The sequence below is a fragment of the Neophocaena asiaeorientalis genome, unplaced genomic scaffold, assembly GCF_003031525.2.
Source record: "Neophocaena asiaeorientalis asiaeorientalis breed wild unplaced genomic scaffold, Neophocaena_asiaeorientalis_V1.1 scaffold7, whole genome shotgun sequence".
In the NCBI taxonomy this organism is placed as follows: Eukaryota; Metazoa; Chordata; class Mammalia; order Artiodactyla; family Phocoenidae; genus Neophocaena; species Neophocaena asiaeorientalis.
This window is the reverse complement of record NW_020185337.1, coordinates 24,499,411-24,523,464: the sequence shown is the minus strand read 5'-3', so window position 1 is coordinate 24,523,464 and position 24,054 is coordinate 24,499,411. Positions and strand designations below refer to the sequence as shown.

The window sequence follows — 24,054 nt, the reverse complement described above, 5'->3', positions numbered from 1 at the left end:
CTTTTTTTTTTTTTATTTTATTTTTTCTTTGTGTGGCTTTTTTTTTTTTTTTTTTTTTTTTTTTTTTTTTGCGGTATGCAGGCCTCTCACTGCTGTGGCCTCTCCCGTTGCGGAGCTCAGGCTCAGCGGCCATGGCTCACGGGCCCAGCCGCTCCGTGGCACGTGGGATCTTCCCGGACTGGGGCACGAACCCGTGTCCCCTGCATCGGCAGGCGGACTCCCAACCACTGCGCCACCAGGGAAGCCCCATGAATTCCTATTTTTCAAAAGAGTATAGCTTACATTGCAATAGAAGTGTTCTTTTCCTGAGCAATCAGTCTATTCAATAAATTTTTGAATACTGTACTCAAAATCGGTTGAGAGTAGGTGGCTTCTAGACTTAACTTTCCCTTGAACCTATTAAGCGGTACTTTTGGAGGACAAATAGTTATTTTGGAAGCCTTATATTTCCATTGTGTAATATTTTGCATCTTGAAATTTGACTAAGTGCTCTCCGACTCATAGGACAGTGTCCGGACGCGCAGGCTCAGCGGCCATGGCTCACGGGCCCAGCCGCTCCGCAGCATGTGGGATCTTCCCGCACCGGGGCACGAACCCGCGTCCCCTGCATCGGTAGGCAGACTCTCAACCACTGCGCCACCAGGGAAGCCCCAAATCTATTTTATACTGTCTTTGATTCCTAAGGTACTATGATACTTAGTTGATTTCATTTTGAAGTTGCATGAAGAGCCCAATAATTTTTCATAAAATGTTTAGTAATTGGATTCCTTTGGCTTAGGGATATACTAGACTTCTCTCAGTTTTACACAAAGACAAATATAACATATACTTCATAAATATATGAAATATAAGTATGTGTTAATATATAAAGTATGTATGTATACTTGTATGTATGTCTATGTGTCTAAGATATAGATCTATAAGGTGTATGTGTGCGTGTATATATATATATACCTAGTAAAATGGTATATATATCTGATAAAGTGGTATGATTAGAACTATCCCTTTAGGAAATAACTGAGAATATAAAAACAAGTTTTCTCATCGCATTGTCACATCTTCAGTCTTTCTTGGCTATCCCTTTTTATTTTTAAAGATTTATTTTTTATTTTATTTATTTTTGGCTGCATTGGATCTTAGCTGAAGCACACGGGATCTTTGTTGAGGCGTGTGGGATCTTTCGTTGTGGTGCGTGGGCTCTTCGTTGTGGTGTGCGGACTTCTCTCTAGTTGTGGCATGCAGGTTTTCTCTCTCTGGTTGTGGTGCGCTGGCTCCGGGGTGCGTGGGCTCTGTAGATGTGGCGTGCGGATTCCATAGTGCATGGGCTTTATAGTTTGCGGCACGCGGGCTCTAGTGTAGGCACTCGAGCTCAGTAGTTGTGACGCGCGGGCTTAGTTGCCCCGCAGCATGTGGGATCTTAGTTCCCTGACCAGTGATCGAGCCCGTGTCCCCTGCATTCTAAGGCGGATTCTTTAGCCCTGGACCACCAAGGAAGTCCCCCCAGTCATCCTTCTGTCACATCAGTCTCTTTTAATCTTTGCTGAATGCAGCACTTATCACTATTTGACAGTTTTCTTCGTTAATCTTTTATTATTTATCTTGCCCGCTAGTTGTAAGATCCATGAGAGCAGGGAGTTTTATCTTACTTGCTGCTGGCTTAGAAAACTGGGACCAGTGCCTGGCATACTGGCATAAAGTGGGTTTTTAATAAATGTGTTTGACTGACTAAAGGAGCTCTAATGTTGATTTTATCCAAATTGCATACAGCACTGTGAGGTCAGGGTGTCATCAAAGCCCTGCCTACTTCTCTTTAAGGAACTGAGAATTTCACTGTGGAAGATTTTTTTACAGACAGGTCACAAAAAATATCATCATATTTGTATTTGTATGAGTTAAGATAACGCTAGCCATTGTATCAAACCAAGCAAAATACAAGGGTTCAAATACAATAGAAGTTTATTCTCTTTTGCTTAAGATCTGAAGCAAGTACTCTGGATCACTTAGTGGACAGTTTTCCTCTAAGCAAGGATCCAGGGATCCAGGCCCCTCCGCTTTATGGCTCAGTTGTCTAAGCTTCGGCGCAAAGCTTCTGTTGTCTTCCGTCAGAGACTCTTGATGCAAGGGGAAGGTCTCGGCGGGTCTGTAGAAGATGCTTATGAGGAGGGTGTGGGCACAGCATCCATCACTTCTGTTTGTTCATACCCTGAAGGCGTGAAGTCAGTTGTATGGGCACCTATGTGACTGTAAGGGAAGTTGGGAAATGCAATCCAGCTGTACTCCCTGGAAGAGGAGGACATTGGTGAATAGCTCGCCAGTCTCAGCCATTTTTTGGCATTTTATTGTATAGAGACCTAAGTGCATTTGCATTTGGATGTCACGTGGCTTTTATAACTTTTTTTTAAAGAGTTAAACATTACTTGTGGGGTAACGTCTTTAATTCTGAGTGAGGCTTTCTTGCCAAACCAACTATTTATTTTTGTTCAAAAAGAAGGCAGCTTAGGATCATCCATGGATCCCATAGGAATCTTTTTTCCTTGGCTTTAAACGCTCGTTTCCCTGACTCCACGCTCCCTTGAGCATTTTTACAGCTGGGATAACTGCCCACAGTCCCTCTGCAGCTCATCAGAGTTGTTGTCTAATTGGTCCTAGAAACTGCCTTCTCCTATCACGAGCGGCTCCCCTCCATCTCCAGGGGTCTCCACTTCCAGAGCACCGATCCCATGTGGTCCTGGAAAACACGAGAACTCAAGTTTTAGTAACTGTAGAATATGATCAGTATTACTATATGGATAATCACCAATTTTGCTAAAAAATATATTTATTGGGTTGGTTTTTGTATTAGACAATGAAGCTATGGTGATATTAAAGTTTCTTAGGATATTTCCTGTTTAAATAAGGGAGAAGATGGGTGTCACAGTTGACTTAGAATATGGCCCCAAATAACAAATTTCTAGAGTCCAGATGCAGAGTGCAGTGGGTATAGATTTTGGGAGCTTTGGACCTGGGAGCTTTGGACAAGCCACTTGAGCTGTTTGACCTTCTGTTTCTCCGTCCATTAAGTGCAGTATCTGGGCTCTTTATAAGTATCGGAACAAACAGGCATCAAATATTCACCACGTTGCTCATTAGGTACACATGTGCCCCAGATAATGGGGGAATTATTCCTAACGTGAGGAGAATGTGCGCATAGGGTTAGGATTTCTGTAGGTGAAGTGCTACCCAGAAGGTGACTTTTCAGTTATCTGACTCAGTGCCAAAATTTGCCATGTATTTTATTGAAAATATCTTGGACTAAGTGATCTAGAGCTTTTTTTTGAAATTCCTCAGAGAAAGGTGTGCTTTTCAGATCCCTGGTTATTGATAGCTGCAAATAAACTGAAAAGGAGAAGGGATTATATGGGTGTGTGTGTGTGTGTGTGTGTGTGTGTATGTTTGGAGTGAGAATGGAGTGGCTGTCACTTGAAAACCATCATAAAACTGTATTTTTAACAGACCACGGGACATTTCCTTTGGTGATACATACATGTTAATTAACTACCTCGGTATTTCTGTGGAAGATTATATAGTTTGTACTATTTTAGCTCCCAGATAAACATTTTCATTTTGAAAAACTACAACTGTCTTTCAGAGGACAAACTTTTAGTGGTTCTGATATTTATTATAGAACTGTTCTCACTGTGCCAGGTGTCTTTCTTTAAGGTGATGAAATTAGTTGACTAGCTTATTTGTGTGTGTGCCTGCACCCACATACTTTTTCTCTGATTGTCAGATGTTAGGGGTATTGTATAATATATCAGGCAAGATTTCGTTCTGCAAGTTACCTACCAGAGAAGGAGTTGCTTTTGTCTCTTACATTATGAGGTTCTCTCTCAATTCATTTTACCTTTTTTTTTTTTTTTAAACAAAAATAGTACTCTTCAGTAAGGAACATAAGGCAGTAATGACCTCAAACAATGCCAGCTTGGAATGTTGTAAGGGTCATATTGTGGAACGTGGGATGGGGGAGTTAAAGAAGTTTTCTGTTTTACACAGATTTAATTATGATTCTTGGATATGTGATCTCAGAATTGCAAATACTGGTTATTACCATAACATTTTAAAGGTTAGCTTATAAATAGTAAATGATTTTGTAAAGAACCTACAAGACAATGAAAAATCACCCTCACTAATGTTGCACAGTATATCACAGAGAGATGCAAAAAGTGGTGCATCTCAGACAATTTAGAAGGAATGAAAACTCTATTGGATGACTCAACAAGTGGCAGTGTGATGTCAAAATCGTTGACATTGGAGATGCAGATTTTGTTTTATGAGTGAGAAATTGTTTTAAATGACTATTTTTCTATATGATTTTGAAATTTGTACAAGAAACTACATTAGTAAATTGATATAAGCAGACATTTCAGAGTTTCATCAGTATTCATGAGAGTTTTCAAGTCAACCAATAAGTCAATAAATAAAGTTCAGTGCTTAAGTGTATTCAGTACAGGGCCAGGCAGCCAGGAATCTCTCTCTGCCACCTTTTCACTGTGTGATCTTGGTGCAAATAGCTTAACTTTTCTGTGTCTTAGTTCCTCTTATCTAAAATAGTCATAATAGGGCTTCCCTGGTGGCACAGTGGTTGAGAGTCCGCCTGCCGATGCAGGGGACACGGGTTCGTGCCCCGGTCCGGGAAGATCCCACGTGCCGCGGAGCGGCTGGGCCCGTGAGCCATGACCGCTGGGCCTGCGCGTCCGGAGCCTGTGCTCCGCGACGGGAGAAGCCACAGCAGTGAGAGGCCCGTGTAGCGCAAAAAAAATAAAATAAAAAAATAAAATAGTCATAATAATAACCTACTTCATGAGATTCTTGTAAGAACAGGACTGGTGCGCAGGTGACCTTACTGTTGCCTTACATCTTGGAATAGATGGTACTTAGATCATACACTTTCTCCTCATACTAAAGGATTCCACTTCTCTGGTTTGAAGTGAAGTTCACATGAGTTTCCTATTCAGTGCTTCCTATGGATGTCCGATAGAAAAGGCTTCTTAAAAGTATTTGCTTGAAAACATCAGTCGTGTGACTGACAGCTTTTCAGTCAGTTTACTAGTTTTGCTTATTTATTTTCCTCAACAGAGGTCCGAGTTGTTCTGTTTGTGTTCCGTTTATCCTTATTTCATAAATGTAGGGATTAAATTTTAGATTGTAATTCATGCCACTGTAGCCAAGGAAGCTTATTGTTCATTCATAGGTCACCAACCCTAAAAAACAGCGGGTAGCCTTTCTGCCCTGGGGAGAGGGCTGGGTCACCACCACATTCCAGGAGATATTTCTAACATATAAAAAGACTTTAAGAATGGTCCACATCAAAAAATCTTTAAAAAATAAAATATAATATGTAGACTTTTGGGGGAAATATATATAATAAGTAAAGTACTATAATGGTGGTGTTACGTATGAGAGTGTCAAAAATAAGTTAGTTTTTTTTTTTTTTTCCCATTGAATTTGGAAACTATCTGACCTAAGATGGAAAAATGGCAGAGGGAATGGAAAGGGAGAGAGACAGCTAGCTGCAGGTGGATTCTACAAGTTATTTCATTTAGTCACTGGACAATGTTATATTCATTTTACAGAGGAAACTAAGGTGCACAGAAGTTAATCAACTTGCTCAGGGTTGCTTGACTTAGCAGGAAGTTGAACGGAAGATAACTTGATATGTACAATGAGACTTAAGTCTTTTGAGCCTGCCAGGAAGCTGGGAGAATATTAAGTTCTTACAAATTGCTAATCTTTTGGCAGGTTTCTCCAGTAAATATAAAGCAAATTTTTGTTGAACCGTTCCTTTAAAGCATAGTCATACCAACATTTTAAAATGTCTACATGTATTTTAATGAGAAACATTATTAAATCTATCGGTTTATTAAATTATTATCTCATGACCCTTTGGGGAAAGCTTTGTTTCTTGCCTTTATGTATATTTACAAACAAAAGAAATTGTATACTGTGCATAAATCTTTCTCTTTGCTTTGTGGAATACTGATGGATGAAGTATTATTTCAAGGATGAGTCCTGGGTCTTGAGCACGTCTTAATGGGATATGAGAGAAGTACAAATGATTTCTGATGAATAATATTCAGGAGTCCAAATGCTTACTTTTTCTGGTGTTCCTAAAGAAATATTATGGGGTAGAGAAATAAAAGTTGACCACAGTATAAAGTGGTCTTTACAACGAGCTACCAAATAATATTCCTTGCCTATGCAAGCTGTATGTAGAAATAGGTCAGAGCGTGTCGGAACTCGTCGTATTAGAAAAGATCAGTTTTAGTAAAAGAAAAGCTGTGTGTGTGTGTGTGTGTGTGTGTACACAGAGAGAAAATATGACTTGCTTTTAAAGTACAACCTTAGTCCCACCATGGCTGAAGGAACAGTGTCTGGAGCTGGGTGATGACTGGCCCCTGAGGCCCTTTCTGAGAGCAGCTCCGTCCCTGCTGGCATCCAGACTAGATTCGGGGCAGGAACCCACAGCTGGGAGCCCCTGTGTCTTCCATAAGTCTGCACGTGGTGGTTTCTGGCCGACACCCTTCTGTCTGGTTCTGGGTGCCCGGCTCTCCTCTGAGTGCTTTCTACCCAGTTGTTCACTTAATCCTCACCACACAGGTCTTTAATAAATGATGAATGAATGGGAAATAGAGGAGACTATTTTCACGGACACCTCAGGAAAAAATGGGCAATGTGTCCAGGAATATACCAGCTCCTGCCCTCAGAGCCTGAAAATATGAGTGTGGAAAGCGCTCACAGAGCTCCAGGGATGATCTGGGGAGAACAGCACTCATCTGGGTAAATTCTTAGTGTTGCGTCTGAACATGAAGCTGGTGTTCAGTCACTAAGTGTGATACTCAATTTACCTTAGTACTGTTGTTACTCCAGGTGAACTGCCAGGGAGGATTGGATAGATTCTAACCGTTACCCCAAACCTTGTGTGTTCTGTTGTAGCAATTTCTTGAAATAAAAGTGATTCTGGGGTTCGTTGGGAAATTTTTAGTGAGGTAAACTTCAACTGATGGTGACAGTGTTTTTTTGTTTTGTTTAGTTTTGAACCGTTGGATTTCTCAGCGGTCCTACAATGCTAATGCATCACGGAACATACAACTCTACTGTGTTTCCATTACATAACCAGTGTAATGTACCAATGTATTACCAGTGATATACCGGCCCTTTCTTGTAGAGCTGGAAAACATAAACTTAAGAAGTTTTGGGGAGGGAGAGAAGGAAGGGGAAGAAAGGAAATGCCCTAGTCTCTACTATGTTAGCACCACTTTGAGGAATTTTACCAGTTCAGCAAAGTATTTATTTAGCGGTGTCAGAGATTTCAAGGCGTCCTCACTCACTGGATTTATGTTCAAAACAGAGTTCATTTATTAGCCGGTACTTTTATGAATGCCAGTCATTAGATTAATTAATAAACCAAAGGCTATCAAGTGCCTGTTCGTATATGAGCCTTAAGTCTTCTCTAGTACTTCTTACTTAAAGCTAATTGTTATAGCACCCCTGTTTCTCCCAAAAAAGAAAACAGAACAAGCTATCATTTAATTGATACCCAGATTTTACAAAACTGTGATTAATATTGTTTATGCTTACTTCACGCATTTAAGAATCTGATTTAAATACGTATCACCGTTGTTGTTTCTTATGTAATGAATGGCGTTTCTGGTGAAACTATGACTCAGTCATTTGCCTGACACTAGTTTTTTACAATTGTGATTCATGAGTGCCCTATCTCTAGGGATGTAGATTGCTTGATCCAGGAAAAATGTGAGCGGTAATATATTCATACAATCAAATATGAAAATAAAAGCGTTTAAGTGACAACAAGAAAAATATAAGGGATTTCCTTGAATTGCGTTCGTAATGAATTGCTGTTAAATATTGACTATATTGGTGTTAAGATCAAAATGTATAAAATATATTCATCTCCCCTTTAATTTATTTAATTATTATTTAATTTTATTCAGGTAACTACTGCATATAGCCCCAGCTTCAAACCATTTTCTTATTGCTGAGCAGAATTTCTGTTATAAGTGGTGGCTAGAGCCACAAGATAACTCCCAGCTCCATTTAATCGGAAATTTGATTAAACAGCATGATGACAGTACCTTAAAAAGGCCCTGGATCAAGCGTAGAAAAGCTGGGACAAGCGAGTCTTTTGTCCTTGGCGTGTGGCCCCCTGCTTCGGTATGTTTTGCTCAGACAGTGAGTTACTGGCTCCCAGCGTTCGGCGTTACCCTTTTGCCCTGAGGTTGAACGCGGTGCCTGTGCCTGTGTTGCCACCCTGACTCCCAGTTCCCGGCCTGTTCGTTTCCTCTGAAAGAGCCGCTTCCCTTAGGCCTGGGCTCAGGTCTCCAGTCTGTAGAGTGTGAGGCTGGGCCGCACCCGTGCATTTCAGGCTCTCTTCTCTCGCGGCAGACAAGCTCCACACCCCTCCCATTCCACAGCCGTGGCCGACGTGGCCTGTTGATAGCGTTTAATCACGGGACTCTCATCCCCATCTATGGGGAAAAATGCGAAGCTTTCTCAAGCATGGCCTCTGTTCTCATACAAAGAGATATTTAGCTAATACTGAATTTTATATGCATTAACTTTAACATCATTTCATTGTCTGCAAAGCACACAAGCGGTGGTGGGGAGATAAAGAGCCACGTTAAAAAACTATGTTTGAGGGAGTTCCCTGGCCGTCCAGTGGTTAGGACTCCGCACTTCCACTGCTGGGGACCGGGGTTCGATCCCTGGTCGGGGAGCTAAGATCCTGCTAGCCGTGCAGCGTGGCCAAAAACAAACAATGTTTGACTTATTTTTCTATTGTGCATGACACCTACTACAGTGACTTTTGGGGTAGTAGAATTTACATTTGGAATTGGGGGTGTCTTATTCACTTGATATTTCCTGTCCCTAACAGAGTGTCTGACATAGCAGCTACTTAATAAGTATTTATAAAGTAGAATTGAATTCTTAAGAATGAAAGTGTTTCTTCTTTTCTCTTTACACACAGACTTTATGGCTCTTAGCTTAACAAAGCCGTGTACTTCTGCTCTTTGTGGGTGTAAGTGAGCGTAGATGAATAGATTGCGGACTGCCTCTTCACACTCCACAATCTGTTTAGAGCTTTAGAGCTTGAAGGCTCCTGTGCTTTCCCCACAGTGCATTTAGTCAGGAAAGACGACCAGTTGATGGACACTGTCCTGCGAGACTTGAGTAGATAACTGTCTGGTGAGTAAAAATTCATCAGATGGATACATCTTTATTTGACATATTCAAGTTAATTTTTAAAAATCACACTGTGTGGCACATGTCGACCTGAGTCATCTCTATAAAAGATAATCGATAGAAATCAGTTTATTGTTCCGTAAGTACATGTATCGACTGATGCCTTTTAAAGTCGCTGAGCTACGGAGTCTTGGTTCTTCAGTTGCCTTTTGTGGTGAGTGACTGCATTAAATGAAACGTAGCCAAGATGAGGAAGGGTGTTTATCCTGGCTTTGAACCCATTGTTTTAATATCTGACATGTATTACTCAGCTACAAGTAAAATACAGCTTGGCAAACTTTTGTCTTCAGACTGTTCCTGAAGAAATCCTGGAAATATTTCGCTATTCTACATTGTGAATAAAATATATAAATTCTCAAATTTGGGGGTTTTCGCCTATCTGTTCCTTGCAGGGAAATTGTTATTTTCCCAGTTTTATCTATTTCAAATCATCTTCAATTACCAGTTAAAAAAACATTCCTAGTGAGATATACATCATTCTTGCAATGATTTCACACATTTGAATAAACATCTCATTCCTCTGAGCTTCTCCAACATTTTATCTGTTTATTTAGCATCTGTTTATATGCCCCCCAATAAATTTATGTTTAAATCTTTTCTTTGTATATTTTGTCTCCCGTGATGTTAAAAATATTATTTCTATGCAGACTATATTAAATGTTTTTTTTTCTGAAGGAGTATAATTTTACTTTTTTAACTTTTTTAATTTAATTTTTTTTATTTTTTATGCAATTTAAAGGTTGCTTTCCATTTACAGTTATTACAAAATATAGGCTACATTCCCCACATTGTACAGTACATCCTTGAGCCCATCCCATACCCACCCCTCTTCTCCACCCGCCACTGGCAGCCACTAGTCACTAGTTCTCTGTGTCTGTGAGTCTGCTGCTTTTTTGTTATATTCACTACTTTGTTATACTTTTTTAGATTCCACATGTAGGTGATGTCATACTGCGTTTGTCCTTCTCCGTCTGACTTATTTCACCTGGCACAATGCCTTCCAAGTCCGTCCGTGTGTTAAGTACTATTAAGTGTCATAGTCCGTTTATTGAGTCAGGTCTGAATGGGTGTGGGTGTCAGCAGCCTGCTCACGTCCCCTGTGGGACTTATTCTAAACTGTGAAGTGGCATCTTGGTTTTGGAAGGGGAGGAGGGATGAGGGTCACAGGAGAGAAGGCAATATTGCCGAGGCAAGCTCTTACTCAAGTTTGATTTTAACAGTTAGTCTTTATTATTTATTATTCAGCGGCCAGATAGGATCAATATGCCAGCAGGAAAGAAAGATATTATCAGTGTGCAGGGTGTCAGTTAGCATATATTTTGAAATGTCAGGTTTATTATTGGCCAATAGTGTCTTCTAAGTGTGATGCTGTAGATACATAGTGCCCTTTTTGAATTCAAAAGAATTGCTAATAACTTACGAGCGTAAGATTTTTAAGGGCAGCGTTTTCTTAGCATCTCATTCACTAACTAGCACACAGTAAGAGGAAGAGGGCTCAGTAAATATTTGTTGAATGGGTGAATGTTTCCTTTTTCAGTGCATTTCCTCTGCTGTATGGGGGGTGATAGAAGCACTTGGGGGATGCTGAGGGAATCTGTTCAATAGATGCAATTTTTACTTGGAGTTTAAACGTGAACAGGTAGTACCTATGTGTCTGTGATAGGTAAATGTTGTCCATAACCTTCTCGACTCTGCGTTCTCCGAGAGCGTACTTTCCTGTTTTCTCCGTAGTGCCTGTGTAGTTACTTGTATAACAATACACTTTGTTCTAAGATGCTCATCTTTTTAACCTTTAAACATCATTTGGGCATACATGAACCTCAAATCTGTTTTCTTATTTAAGCTGTCTCTTGCCACAGAGTTGCACTTTGCTGGCTAACAAATAGTAGAAGACTAATTTGCTCATTGGTGTATAATTTGAAAGTTGTAGCCCATTGGATTCAGTGCTCACCAGGTTAATCTTAACCGCCAAACCCACCTATTTAAGCGTTGAATTTAGTATGATTTAAGGCTCATTGAATGCCCATAAACTTTACAAATTCATTTTGTGATTTTTGGTAAATAGGACAGTATTTAGTCATGGTGAATTTAAAAAATGAAGGACCTTTCGTGGCCTGGAGTAGAGTGTGACACAATTTGTAGATGCCTGCTTGGAGTTCTTGGTTCCAGCTGTAACACAGTTTCTCCTGATCCTTCCCCAGCTTCCTGCAGATTTCACAAAGCTACACCTCACCGACAGTCTCCACCCACAGGTGACTCACGTCTCCTCCAGCCACTCAGGATGTAGCATCACCAGTGATTCTGGAAGCAGCAGTCTTTCTGATATCTACCAGGTAGGAAGGTGTTTTCCTTGTCATTTGCTTCATTTTCATGTATTCTGAGGAGTTCTGTGATTTTTCATGGATAGAATCTTAAAGGTAAATATATGTGTGTGTATATATGTGCACACATGGACATAAAATGTTAATGTTTATGCTTCACACAGACATGTAGTATGTTGTATGTTTGTTTTAGGAAGTCGAACTGCAGTCTACATGCATTTGCCTCTGCTATTACCAGTTACCAGAATTTTAAATGGAGTGGTTACAATGGAAATGTGTCCCCGGACTGTAAATATTTTATTAATTTGACTGTAGGTGTAGTAGGCTGATGACGCTTTCTTGAATAAAATTGTAGGGGAAAACTTGAGAATTATGCTTCCATACTAAGTTTTTCTTAATAAAGTCTTGGGTGTGACAAAAGGAAGAGATTATTAAGATTCGATCACTGAATTATTTTTCTTGCATTATTTTTATTACCTATAGACTTACATGTTTCAAATAAATTCTTATGATAGTGATGGATAGAAAAACTAGAATTATGGAATTTCAAACATGTTTTAAAAGCAAAATAATTGTAATTGTTAAGGAATAGTTCATTGGCTTAGAAAATGCAAATTTCGGAAAAGTGACTGAAATATGCAAAAAAAGGTCCCTTTTTTTTGTTACAGCTAATATGGGATTTCAGATGGTTTCAAACAAAAAGAATGTAATACTCACTTTCCAAAGTATAATTCTTGGCTCCTTAGGAATCGTGATATGAGATGGCGGCAATCTCAGGCCGCAAAAACCGTTCTCTAACGATATTACAGTGATTTCCGGACCATTGATACATTCAGACAGCGCTCAGTTTCTGTCTTTTTAAAAAATTACAAAAAGTATCTAAACAGAATACCATCAGGGCAAAACATGTCTGTTTAAGTCCTAAATTTAGTAGATCTTAGAAAGTGAATTTTCTTTTCAGGAGGCATTAGGTACCCACCTTTCTGTAATTCAGAGGTGTTGTGGAGAGCTCACTGGCTAATAAGTGATAGCCACAAATGCAATTATCTGCAGATTCTTAGCTGATTAAGAACTTTTTTTTATTATTTTGCAAAAAGAAACATAATGACCTGGCCCTTTAAAGTAACTTTTCAAGTTTCTACTTTGAGGCATTAAATGTTAACTTGTAATTAAATCTTTAGGAAGTAGTCCCATTTTCAAATGTTAGAGGCGGAAAAGGTGGTGGATCAGGGTAAAATTATTCCCCCCCCTTGCATAATGCCTGTTTTTAGAAGCTGATTTTTTGAACATGTATTCAAGAGTATCCCTTATAATAGAACAATGCACAGTAGAAGTAAAAGTTGTGCTTTAGCTTCTGTTCATTGAAACATCATGATAGAGCCTTTGTCTTCTACACTTTGAGATGATCACGTGCTTTAAAGACCTGTAGTAGGAACACAGCTTGATGTTGTAGCAGTTACCCCTGCTATTCTTCGGGTGTAATTCCAGGCTGAATGGAGCCTCCTGGAAGGTAAATTTATAATAAGAATGAAGTGAGTCGTTTGTATACTTTATGGAGGTGTATTCTGAGGGGAACTTCAGCTTTATGTGTTATTACCTTGGGTAGGTTGGGGAAGGGTGTCAGGAGATTCTTGATGGTACTTTGGCTGTCCCCAGCCCCCATCAGGCTGTCTGAGGATCCAGACCGTGGTGAGAACTCCACCTGGTTCTATGGGGGTTGGAGTTTGCAGCCTGCAGTCCGGCTTCAGCTTGGGGTGTAGTTGGAAAAGAGGACCCCTGCGTATTTTGATTCATTTTAGTTGAGTTTCACAGCTGTTCATTTCAAACTTGATGACAGGCATGTAGCCTGGGAAGTTTGTATCCTTCCTAAGGAAAAATCCATAGATGTAACTAAGGATTTGGTTACTGACTGTAGGACCAACATTGACTAGAGATCCCCTATTGTCTTTAAATCAGAAATTCTAAAGGTGAGAAGAAATCTGCCAGATGCGCCTGGTTTGGCGACCAGCCTTGTGTTTGAATCCTCTACTCTCTTCCTGTCAGTCAGGTTGATTCTTGAGCGGCTCCAGTGATGGGCAGCTGTCTCCCATGGCGACCCCTTTCTCGTGCATCCAGTTCTGACTTGGGAGGAAGCTGTCACGTTGGAGCGAGTATAAATGCTCAGGAGACGGATACAAAGAGGTTGTCATGGAATGCCATGTGCCGGAGAGAAGAAGTTAGAATAATTTTTCTGAGCAAGCTGGAGGAGAGGAATTCAAGAGCAAAGTGGAATCACTAGCTTATTTAAGAAAAGAAACCTCCTCTCTTTTAACAGGGGCATATGATGGTGGATTTGGAGTGGGGAGTTTGGGAGTTGAGCGAGTTTCTGCCTGGTGTCTCTGAGTTCCTTCTTTCAGAGTGAGAGGGTTGGCAGGTGGAGAGTCTCAAGGAGAGACACATTTTGAAGTCATAGTTTTGGAGAGAAGGGGAGCAAATTGACCAGGGCATCAGAGGCTCAACTGGGTAGGTGCCCTCAAATACAGAGTGATCTCCCTCTGCCCTGGTAAGTAGTTTTCTCCACAGTGAGCACAAAGAAAGCAAAGATTTGGCTTCCCCCAGGACCGCCTCTTTATTCAAGGAGTGTAGTGGAAAGACAGACGGAGCAGCACAGCACGCCAGGCTCCTTGTAACGCAGGGCTTTGTTTTTGCAGGCCTTCTGTCCAGAATTTTCTCTCCTTTTCGGCCTTCATTGATCCCTTTCGGCCTTCGTTTCCAAGGACCGCTTTCTCAGAGAGTTCTTCCCTTCTTACCCTTTGAAACGCAGGTCCTACATGTTGGTCCCGTCCCTGGCTGGTCTTTTAGACTTTAATTGAAGTGATTGTCACTTTCTAAGTTAGGTCTGTCCCCCAGCATGACTGCTTCAAGAGGCAGGGACTTCTCTTCTTGTCTTCGTCTTCTCTCTAGAGCCTGGAATAGGGCCAGGAAGTCGTAGGCCTTCAGGAAAGACACGTGGAAGGAATGGGACTGTGGTGTTAGACTAGGGGGCAGAAGCTGGAGTGTGAGAGCCAGGCACGAAACTCAGAGAGCCTGGAAGACTGAGGAACACGCTTGTTTTGAAAAAGGGCTGCCTTGGAAGGCAATGAAAGCAAGCTGAAAAGCGGGAGGCTACTGGTGACAGAAAGCAGAATGCCTAAGCTGGTGACACGAGACAATGCAATTTCCAGTCACGGTAAGGTCCTGGTTAAATGGCGTGATTATCAGAGCAGTGACTTGGGTGGACTGGAAACAACTACGAAAATAGGCAGACTGATGGAACAGAGTTCGAGCAAAACGAAATTCACGTGTAAGCATGCAACATGTAATAGAGGAAACCTCAAATCAGTGAAGTGATGGATTATTCAGTAAATGGTCTTTGGGGGAGGGGGGCCCACTTTAATGACCACACTTCATATCATAATTAAGATTAAATTCCAGATAAAGAGTTAGCAAACTTTTTTGGAAAGTATTTATTTATTTACTTACTCACTTTACTTTACTTACTTACGGCTGCTCCGCAGGGCACGTGGGATCTTAGTTCCCCAACCAGGGATGGAACCTGAGCCCACAGCAATGAAAGTGCCGAATCCTAACCACTGGGCCGCCAGGGGATTCCCAGGAGTTAGCAAACTCTTAATGGTGTGATGAATGATCCAAACTTTTAATAATTAAAAGAGCAATTGAGACAAAGATTTAAAGTCAGACTTTTAACTCACTTATGCAAATTATAAGAAAAATACTTCACTCATAGCATAACGATATTCAAAGGACAAGGGTAGGTAATTTGCAGAAGAGAACATGCACGTGTCTATACCTTAAATAAATATTTAAGACATAAGTGATTGAGTATATGAGGATTTAAATGTGAAACTATTTTTCCTATCAAATTAGCACAGACTTGCTTACTTATAATAAATATTAATAGATAGACATTCTTACACCTGGTAGGATTGTAGCTTTTGGAAAGAAACGGAACAATTTACATTAAAAGCTTTAAAGAATTGTTCTTCTCTTTTAGGTAAATCCTATATTGAAATTTAAAAAAAAATTCCTAGTGTAAAATTAGGAAGAGCATAAATTATGATATGCAAACTGGATTTAATGCAAGCATTATACTTATTTCCAAATATATTTTCATAGTTTATGCATATATATGGCTTTGTCTGCAGTGCCTGCTCACTTTGTTGTCTCAGTTAAATTAGCATCAGCGTTAGCCTTCACCATAAATTTCTAGCCTAAATTTATAGCAGGGTCTGACTCAGGTGCTATTTGGGTTACATACGTATGTTTGAAATTCTGCACAAAGTTTGTTTCCAGATTACTTATAAAGCAGCCCTCCTAAACATGGGGTTATGTGTGGGTGTGGGATATTTAATAGGCAAAAAGTTTTTTCATACATGATTTTTAAGTACTTAATGCTAAACGTGTAGTAGTTACATTGTTTCTTTTTAAATTAACACTTCACTGGCGCTTTATGGCATTTAATATTTCCTCAGTTTCTTCATTTACTTGATATCCTTAAAAATGCCAAATAAACTGGTTTTAAGAACTGTATTTGTAATAACAAACTATATTTAGTCCCTTTTTATTTAAATAAATCATAGAGCTTTCAGCATTGATCTGAGAATATTAATAGTTTTTTTTTGAGAATAATACTGTGTGGGTGTGATGTGCACCTAATCTACGTTATGTTATATATGTGGAAGGTAAATTAATTTAGAACAGGAGTTCTTTGCCTAAATGACATTGTTCTATACCTTTTACTTATTTATTTTTTATTGAAGTACAGTTAACTTACAATATTGTATTAGTTTCAAGTGTACAGCAATGCGATTCAGTTATGTATGTATATTCTTTTTCAGGTTCTTTTCCATTATAGGTTATTTCAAAATACTGAGTATAGTTCCCTGTGCTATATAGTAGGTCCTTGTTAGCTATTTTATATATAATGATGTGTGTATGTTAATCCCAAATTACCCACATACCTTTTTTTTTTTTTTTTTTTTTTTTGCGGTACGCGGGCCTCTCACTGTTGTGGCCTCTCCCGTTGCGGAGCACAGGCTCCGGACGCGCAGGCTCAGCGGCCATGGCTCACGGGCCCAGCCGCTGCGCGGCATGTGGGATCTTCCCGGACCGGGGCACGAACCGGTGTCCCCTGCATCGGCAGGCGGACTCTCAGCCACTGCACCACCAGGGAAGCCCCCACATACCTTTTAAATATAAAGTGTGTGCATATCTTTATTGAGAATGAAAGGGTTTAAAGTCTAGCATTATCTCAGTAATATTGTACTTTGGAGGGAACTAGAAAATGGCAAGTGTTTTATGTTTATATACAAATGTAAATTGTATGTTTTATGACTTAGCAAAGCAAGACACATTTTATTACTTTATTATATTTTAACTATTTTCTTTATGAAGACAGTCTGTTTGGAAAACTGGGCGAAGTGTTATAGTGCGAAGTATTCAGTAGTTTGTGTCGGTTGGACCCGATTTTGAGTCCTGGCACAATTACTAGGTTTTGTTTCGTTTTGAACAATTTAGTTTCCCTTCGTGTTTTCTCATCTGGAAAATAGTGGTAATAATCCTAATTTGCTGAATTGACATGAAGATTATTATGTACTAAAAGCATCAAATGTAGTGCTAGACACACAGTAGTCATTCAATATAGAATCACTGTTTTTATAATTATCGCGTGAGCCATTTAGCCAGAACTTAATGGGTGCAGTTAGCCTGAGGGAAGTTTTCAGTGTGTAAGGGGTTGGGATATTTAACAGAGTGTTGTGGGGGGGGGGGGGGGGTGGCAGATTCTGCCAGTGTAAATTGCGTGCAAGGCTCATCGCTGGGGTAGAGGGGTGCCGGCACAGAGGTGGAAACGTGTCCCCTTGAGGAAGGGACTTTAATGTGGCCTGTAACTGGCTTTCTTTCCCCATATTCGATCCAAGAACAATCCTATGAATGGTGAAATGTAACTCCAGCTTCCTGGTGACAAAACTGGGTCTACAGAGGATCAGCGACTTTGATAAAGCCTCTTGATGAACGCTAGAGCTGAGATTTGAACCGCTAACCTCTGCTTTGCCTGTTCATTCAGCGGATGTAAATGCAGTGAGTCCCAGGTTCCGCGCACTCAAGTTTAGCCCTCTCCCCACCCACCATAGACCAGTCAGTGCTCACTAAACCTTGGACTCCACTCAGTCTCCAAGGGTCTCGTTGTTCACGAAATTAGTAGATTCCCAAAAACTTGTTCATTGAGTTCTATTTAAGATGTATTATTAAAAGGAATTCTGTAGTATTTTAAAATAAAAATGGGTATTTTATTTTATTTTGAATTTTATTTTATTTTTTTAATACAGCAGGTTCTTATTAGTTATCTGTTTTATACAGATTCGTGTATATACGTCAATCCCAACCTCCCAGTTCATCCCACCCACCACCACCCCCCTGCTTTCCCCCCTTGGTGTCCATACGTTTGTACTCTACATTTGTGTCTCTAAAACATGGGTATTTATTTTAAATAAAAATAATCTTCTAAGTTACTGGTTTCATAAATGTTATTTTATGAATAGTTTCTTAAGCAATGGAATACACATAACAGGAATAGAAAACAGCTAATGATTGTTTACACAGATGGGGTGGTGGGTTCAGTTTTGGAGAGATTAATCCAACTCACATTGGAAAATCTTTTTGTTCTATTTAAGACTTAAATATCATTCATTTAAATGATAGGAATGATTTATTTGGGATCGTGTAAAATATATCTTTCATCTCTTACCATATATTAGATGTTTAAAAGTTAAGAAAACCTTAAGTTATATCGCTATATTACTTAAAAGTGTTTTGTTCTTATTTTTGTCTTCAGTAGTGCCTCTTCACTCTAGGCTAATATTAAAGAATGTGGATATAGAGGACTGATTGTATCTTTGAAAATATAAGGTGACGAATAATCATCTTTGATGTTAAGATGAAACTGAGGTGAAAATGTACCCGTCGCAACCGTTAGCAAATTGTCACGTTTGTAGGCGATAGAAATAAGATGGTGATAACAATAGTATTGGCCTAGTTTCTCTGCTCACAGCCTTGGCATACCGTATCACATCCAGTGCCGTTTCAGTGTCATTCTGGAATCTAGAGACGATTTAAGTTAGAGATATGAGCAGGTACACACTGCTGTGTATAAAATAGGTAACAACAAGGTCCTACTGTAGAGCACAGGCAACTATACTCAACATCCTGTAATGCACCATCATGGAAAACAATATGAAAAAGAATATGCATGTATATGTATAACTGAATCACTTTGCTGTCCACCAGAAACTAACACAACATTGTAAATCAACTCTACTTCAGTTTTTAAAAAAATCATAAATGAGAGGTGCGCTGCTGACTGTGTCACAATTAATTAACTCTCTGGCCTTGGCTGCAAGGCCGTGTTGCTGTCCCACCTGGAGCATCTCTGCTCACCGTGGTCCTACCCAAGCAGCAGTATTCACTAAGGCCACTGCTGAAAGAGCTTTTGTAGAGGTTAGACTTTCCATTTTCACTCATGCTGTCTTCATTAGGTATTCCGTCTTCAATTACTTTCCCCATAGGTTTTTCTTATAATGTGTGATAATTCTTATAATGTATGGTGTAATGTATGTTCAGGAAATCGTACGTAAGGAACTGAAATGTGATTAAAATTCTTTTTGTTAAACTTCAGAAAGTATTAACACATACTTGTATTGCTTCAAAATGTAGAATTAAATATTCTATGATATAAACTAAGACTTCAGAAAGCTGAAACTTTGTTGATAAGAAAATAATATGGGACTTCCCTGGTGGTCCAGTGGGTAAGGCTCCATGCTCCCAATGCAGGGGGCCCAGGTTCAATCCGTGGTCAGGTAACTAGATCCTGCGTGCGTCCCGCAACTAGGAGTTTGCATGCCGCACCTAAGAAGTCCACATGCGGCAGCGAAGATCCCGCATGCCGCCCCTAAGACCCAGAGCAGCCAAAACAAACAAATATATATATGTCTTCTTAAAAAAATAATACAATTTATTCTTTAAACATTGATTTAAACTAAATGGCAGAAAAAGTATAGATCCTTCTATAAGCTGCACTCATGTGTTAAGTATCTCTTACAAAGAGGCAGGTTAGGTTGTAGTTATGGCTCTGGAGCTGGAATTCCTGGCTGTGTTCTTGATTCCACAATTACCAGCAACATGATCTTGGAGAAATAATTTCTTTTTACCTATATGTTTGGAGAATAGTAAAAGTCAGTGACTTACTTCATAGGACTGTTGAAGGGTTAAACAAGTTAATGCACGTGAGGCACTTAGAGCAGAGTTCCTGGCACACTGTCAGTATTTGGTGTTGGCTTTCTGTTATTAGGTTCAGCGTTTTATATTTTCATCTTACATTTATTTATTTTTAATCTGTATTTGCCTATTCTTAAAAATAAGATGTCTTTATTGTCTTTGAAAATCATGTGGACTGTGGGTTATTTGAAGTTGGTAAACTTTATGTCTTCTACAAAATTAATAGTTTTACAGTAAGCCTTTCTAAGCGTTTACTATTTTATCTGGAAAACCACGTTTGTGATGTTCGAAATGGATGTAGTTGATATTCAATTGTACTCATTCTTAGTGTGCTTAAGCAGTTAGTAAGTTCTGGGTACATGTGTCAGATGAGGCCAATATGATACATAGTACATGATCGTTGAGATGATCATTACAAAAGCATATAGAATAGCCTAGAAAGGATAGCGCATCTATACTTGAGATAGCTCAACAGAAGAGACCATTTTGAAACTTGTGACTCTTGATTCAGACTAAATATTTGTTTTTAATCACAGAACCATAACAGGCCTTGGAGTCTCTTTCCAGAATTAAAAACAAATTCTAAAAAATTTAAGAGATCGGGTCATTGCATTTATTTAGCTTTTTTTTCAGCACTAGAGAGTAGCTACAGATTTGCAGCTATGAATAATGACAGGAGCGTACTTAGACTTCCTTCCTTCTCTTCATTCCTGGTATACCTGGTTCCTTCAGACGTTCCTGAGCTCATTTTACGTTTGCCTCACTCTTTCGTTTGTGCTTCACTCAGCGGTGTTGAGGAATGGGAAGAAAGACCGTGTCACCTACAGGCATGTAGGGTCTTTCACACCTTTGGTGATGTATAGTTGGAGAGTGGACACGGGGGTCATCAGAGTAATTATTAATGTTTTGTTTGCATAGTTATCAGGTTACCTTTGATTTGGGATTCACTTTTTCACAAAGACTGTCTAATAAGAGAGACGTGGTTCAGTCTTCTTGGCATTAATAAGTCTACACCTGTTCTTTGGGGGAAGGAATTGTTCAGAATTAATTGTCACCCTTAAGCTCTTAGCTTAAGCCATTCTCTTTGAAAAATGGAGTGAAAACAGATACTTTTTCTTATTCTGCTATGTTTCAAATGCCGTATGACAGCTAATCAGAATTATTGATAATCATTAATCCTAACTACAAATTCCAGCAGTGATAAAAATCACTCATGTTTTGTTGAAGTAATTCTTTTCTGTAGTGCCTAGTGCATGACTATTTGTTAACATTGAATACGTGTAACTTAGTTCTGGAAAGTTAATATGAGAAAAAACAATATTTCGGACTAGACTTGTTTTTATTTCTTTTGGGCACAAAAGATTTCCTTGAGAAAGTTGGTCTGTCTGTCTGTCTATACATCTGTCTATTTATTTGGGGTCTGTTTTAAGGCCACAGAAAGTGAGGCTGGTGAGATGGACCTGAGCGGGTTACCGGAGACAGCAGTGGACTCTGAAGATGATGACGACGAAGAGGACATCGAGAGAGCCTCGGACCCTCTGATGAGCAGGGACATTGTGCGAGACTGCCTGGAGAAAGACCCCATCGACAGGACAGACGATGACATCGGTAAGTCTGGGCGAGAAAGCGAATCTCATAGCAATTTAAAGAATGCAGAGGTAAGACTGTGTAATACAACGGAGCCCAAGAACAGTAGGCTCTGAAAGGTCAGTAATGTATCAGTCAGTGTTCCTTGGCATTTGTTGTTGAAAACATTTTTGAAACAATTAATTTTACTCAGGCCATAGCTTCAGGAGACTACAGCTAATAAAAGTTGCTAATAAAACCCTTCCACACGAGCCGTTCCTTAGCTTACTCTCGGACAAAAAAAAGAAATATAGTCTTCCAAACATTATTACTTCTATTAATCGTCTTGCGCGCGCTATTTCTAGGAAGCTCGAGTTTTTCTTTGTGAGAACATCAGTCGGGTGGTGGTCGGGAAAACCGTCATGCAAATGACTTTTCTTCTTCTCTGGTTCCGTGGGAAGGTGAGCCTCAGGGGAAGAAGAGAGCAGAATGTCAAGTGAGCCCCGCGTGAACCTGGGGGTTGAGGCTTTAAGTGCGCCCTAAGGTTAAGAGTCTAAGTGGCTTTGTGTCCACTTTTTCCTTCCCCGGGGTCGCCTTTACCCGGCTTTGCCGTCAGAGTGACAGTTGACAGTGTAATGGTGCTGTAGCATTCATGCCTGCCTGATGGGCCCTGCTCCTTCCTTAGATGCCGGGGGCAGTGAGAGCAGCTTCCTCTGAGAGCATCTCTGCCCCGTAGTTCTGGAATCTGATTGTCTGCTCTTCCACACCGTTGGCTCTTTTTGGGCCAATATGTATTTGAAAGAAATTCAAGGAACTGGGTCTAGTGGGATTAGATATAGGACAGTATGGGCATCATCGTATGTGAGTGGCCGGTTGCTTGTGTTTTAAGGGAGCCAGTATCATGTATGAGGAGGCCCTTGTACCGTTTAAGCACTGCACGTATGCTAGGGAATTAAAGATGGAAAACCAGAACCTTGGATTAGGTATCTAAAATATAACCAAAGCCATTGATAGGAATCGCTGGCTCTTTAGAGATGACTGCTGTGTGGAGTGAGCATTCAGTCATCGGCGGATGTGACTGAGCGCCTTGTGTGGACTGAGGGTTTCCTAGGTCCTGGCAGACCAGTGGGAACAAAACAGGGAGCCCTGGTCCTGCTGGGGTCTGAGGAATAAAGTGGGGGAGATATTTCGGGGAGCGCAGCGAACAGGGGGCTGTTTTAGGAAGGAAGGACTGTCAACGCCCTTTTAGAAGTTCAGACCCAAAGGAGGTGCTGGGAAGCCAGCCGTGCCTGCACCCCCAGCACAGAAGTGCCTCTGCCGTCACCCTTCCGGGGGCATTAACCTCTAGATTTCTGTTGGAGGAAAGGACGTAGCTGCTTCTCACATGCCCATCCCTGTCCCTCCTCAGGTTAGCCCACTCCCTCCTCCACCTGGTCCACTCCCCGGTCCTGACGTGCTCTTAGTCACAAGTCTTCTGAGGCTTCCGCAGCATGAAGTGAAGTGGTCCTGTTGCATCCCTGAAGACGTAGGGTTTAGCTTCCTCCAGACTGATACCACACGTTCATCTGATTTCCGTTGTCCAAAATTTATTCCACTCCCTTATTCTCTTTGTCCTTGCCCGCTTCTTTTTCATTTTTAAAAAACTTTTTATTGGAGTTTATTTGACTTACAATGTTGCGTTAGTTTCAGGTGCAGCAAAGTGAATCAGTTACACATATACGTATGTTCATTCTTTTTCAGATTCTTTTCCCATATAGGCCGTTACAGAGTACTGAGTAGAGTTCCCTGTGCTCTACAGCAGGGCCTTATTTGTTATCCATTTTATATACAGTAGTGTGTGTGTGTGTGTGTGTGTGTGAATCCCAGTCTCCCAATTTATCCCTCCCTCCTATGTTTCCCCTTTGGCAACCATACGTTTGACTTCAAGATCCTACTTCTTTTTCAAAATCGCTTTATTGTAGTTTTAAAGAGAGAATGAAATTGGAAGTGTGTTTGGTTTCCCATCTTAAGAATCCTTGCTCATAGGGTTTTTAAAAAATTAGACTGAACACTGCTTATGAACAGAGTGACATGGAGGTTATCCTTTTTGAGTATGCTCATGTTAGTATCGTTATGGAAGAAAATTATGGTTACACAAATACATGTAACATGTTATTCTTGGAAATTTAAGACTTTCACTTCATATCTGAGAAGTTTTCTCTCTCAGAATTTCTAGAAAGCAAGAGCTATGCTGATTCCTACAAATGAACACCACACTATTTTTTTTTTTAGTGTGCTTGTTGATACAATCTCTGGATGAACACCACACTATTTTTTTTTTTTTTTTTAGTGTGCTTGTTGATACAATCTCTGGATGAATTACTTACAGTTGAATACTGCCAATACGCTTGTAAACAGTGACAACTCAGATGCATGCTCCTATCAAATACATTTTTATTTAAAATAGTAAATCATTATCACGAAAGATAAGGTCTAGGGACTTCCTGGTGGTGCAGTGGTTAAGAATCCGCCTGCCAATGCAGGGGACATGGGTTCAAGCCCTGGTCTGGGAAGATCC

The 24,054-nt window shown here is 40.1% G+C and overlaps 1 protein-coding gene across 1 annotated transcript in view; it reads left to right on the top strand.

Moving 5' to 3' along the window:
* The window catches only part of RAPGEF2 (Rap guanine nucleotide exchange factor 2), a 273,439-nt gene that overhangs the window by 179,100 nt on the left and 70,285 nt on the right, over positions 1–24,054 (top strand). The window contains exons 8-9 of the mRNA XM_024736074.1: positions 11,502–11,633; positions 21,362–21,539. Of these exons, the coding sequence (XP_024591842.1) occupies positions 11,502–11,633; positions 21,362–21,539 (310 nt within the window). The remainder of the gene's footprint in view (positions 1–11,501; positions 11,634–21,361; positions 21,540–24,054) is intronic.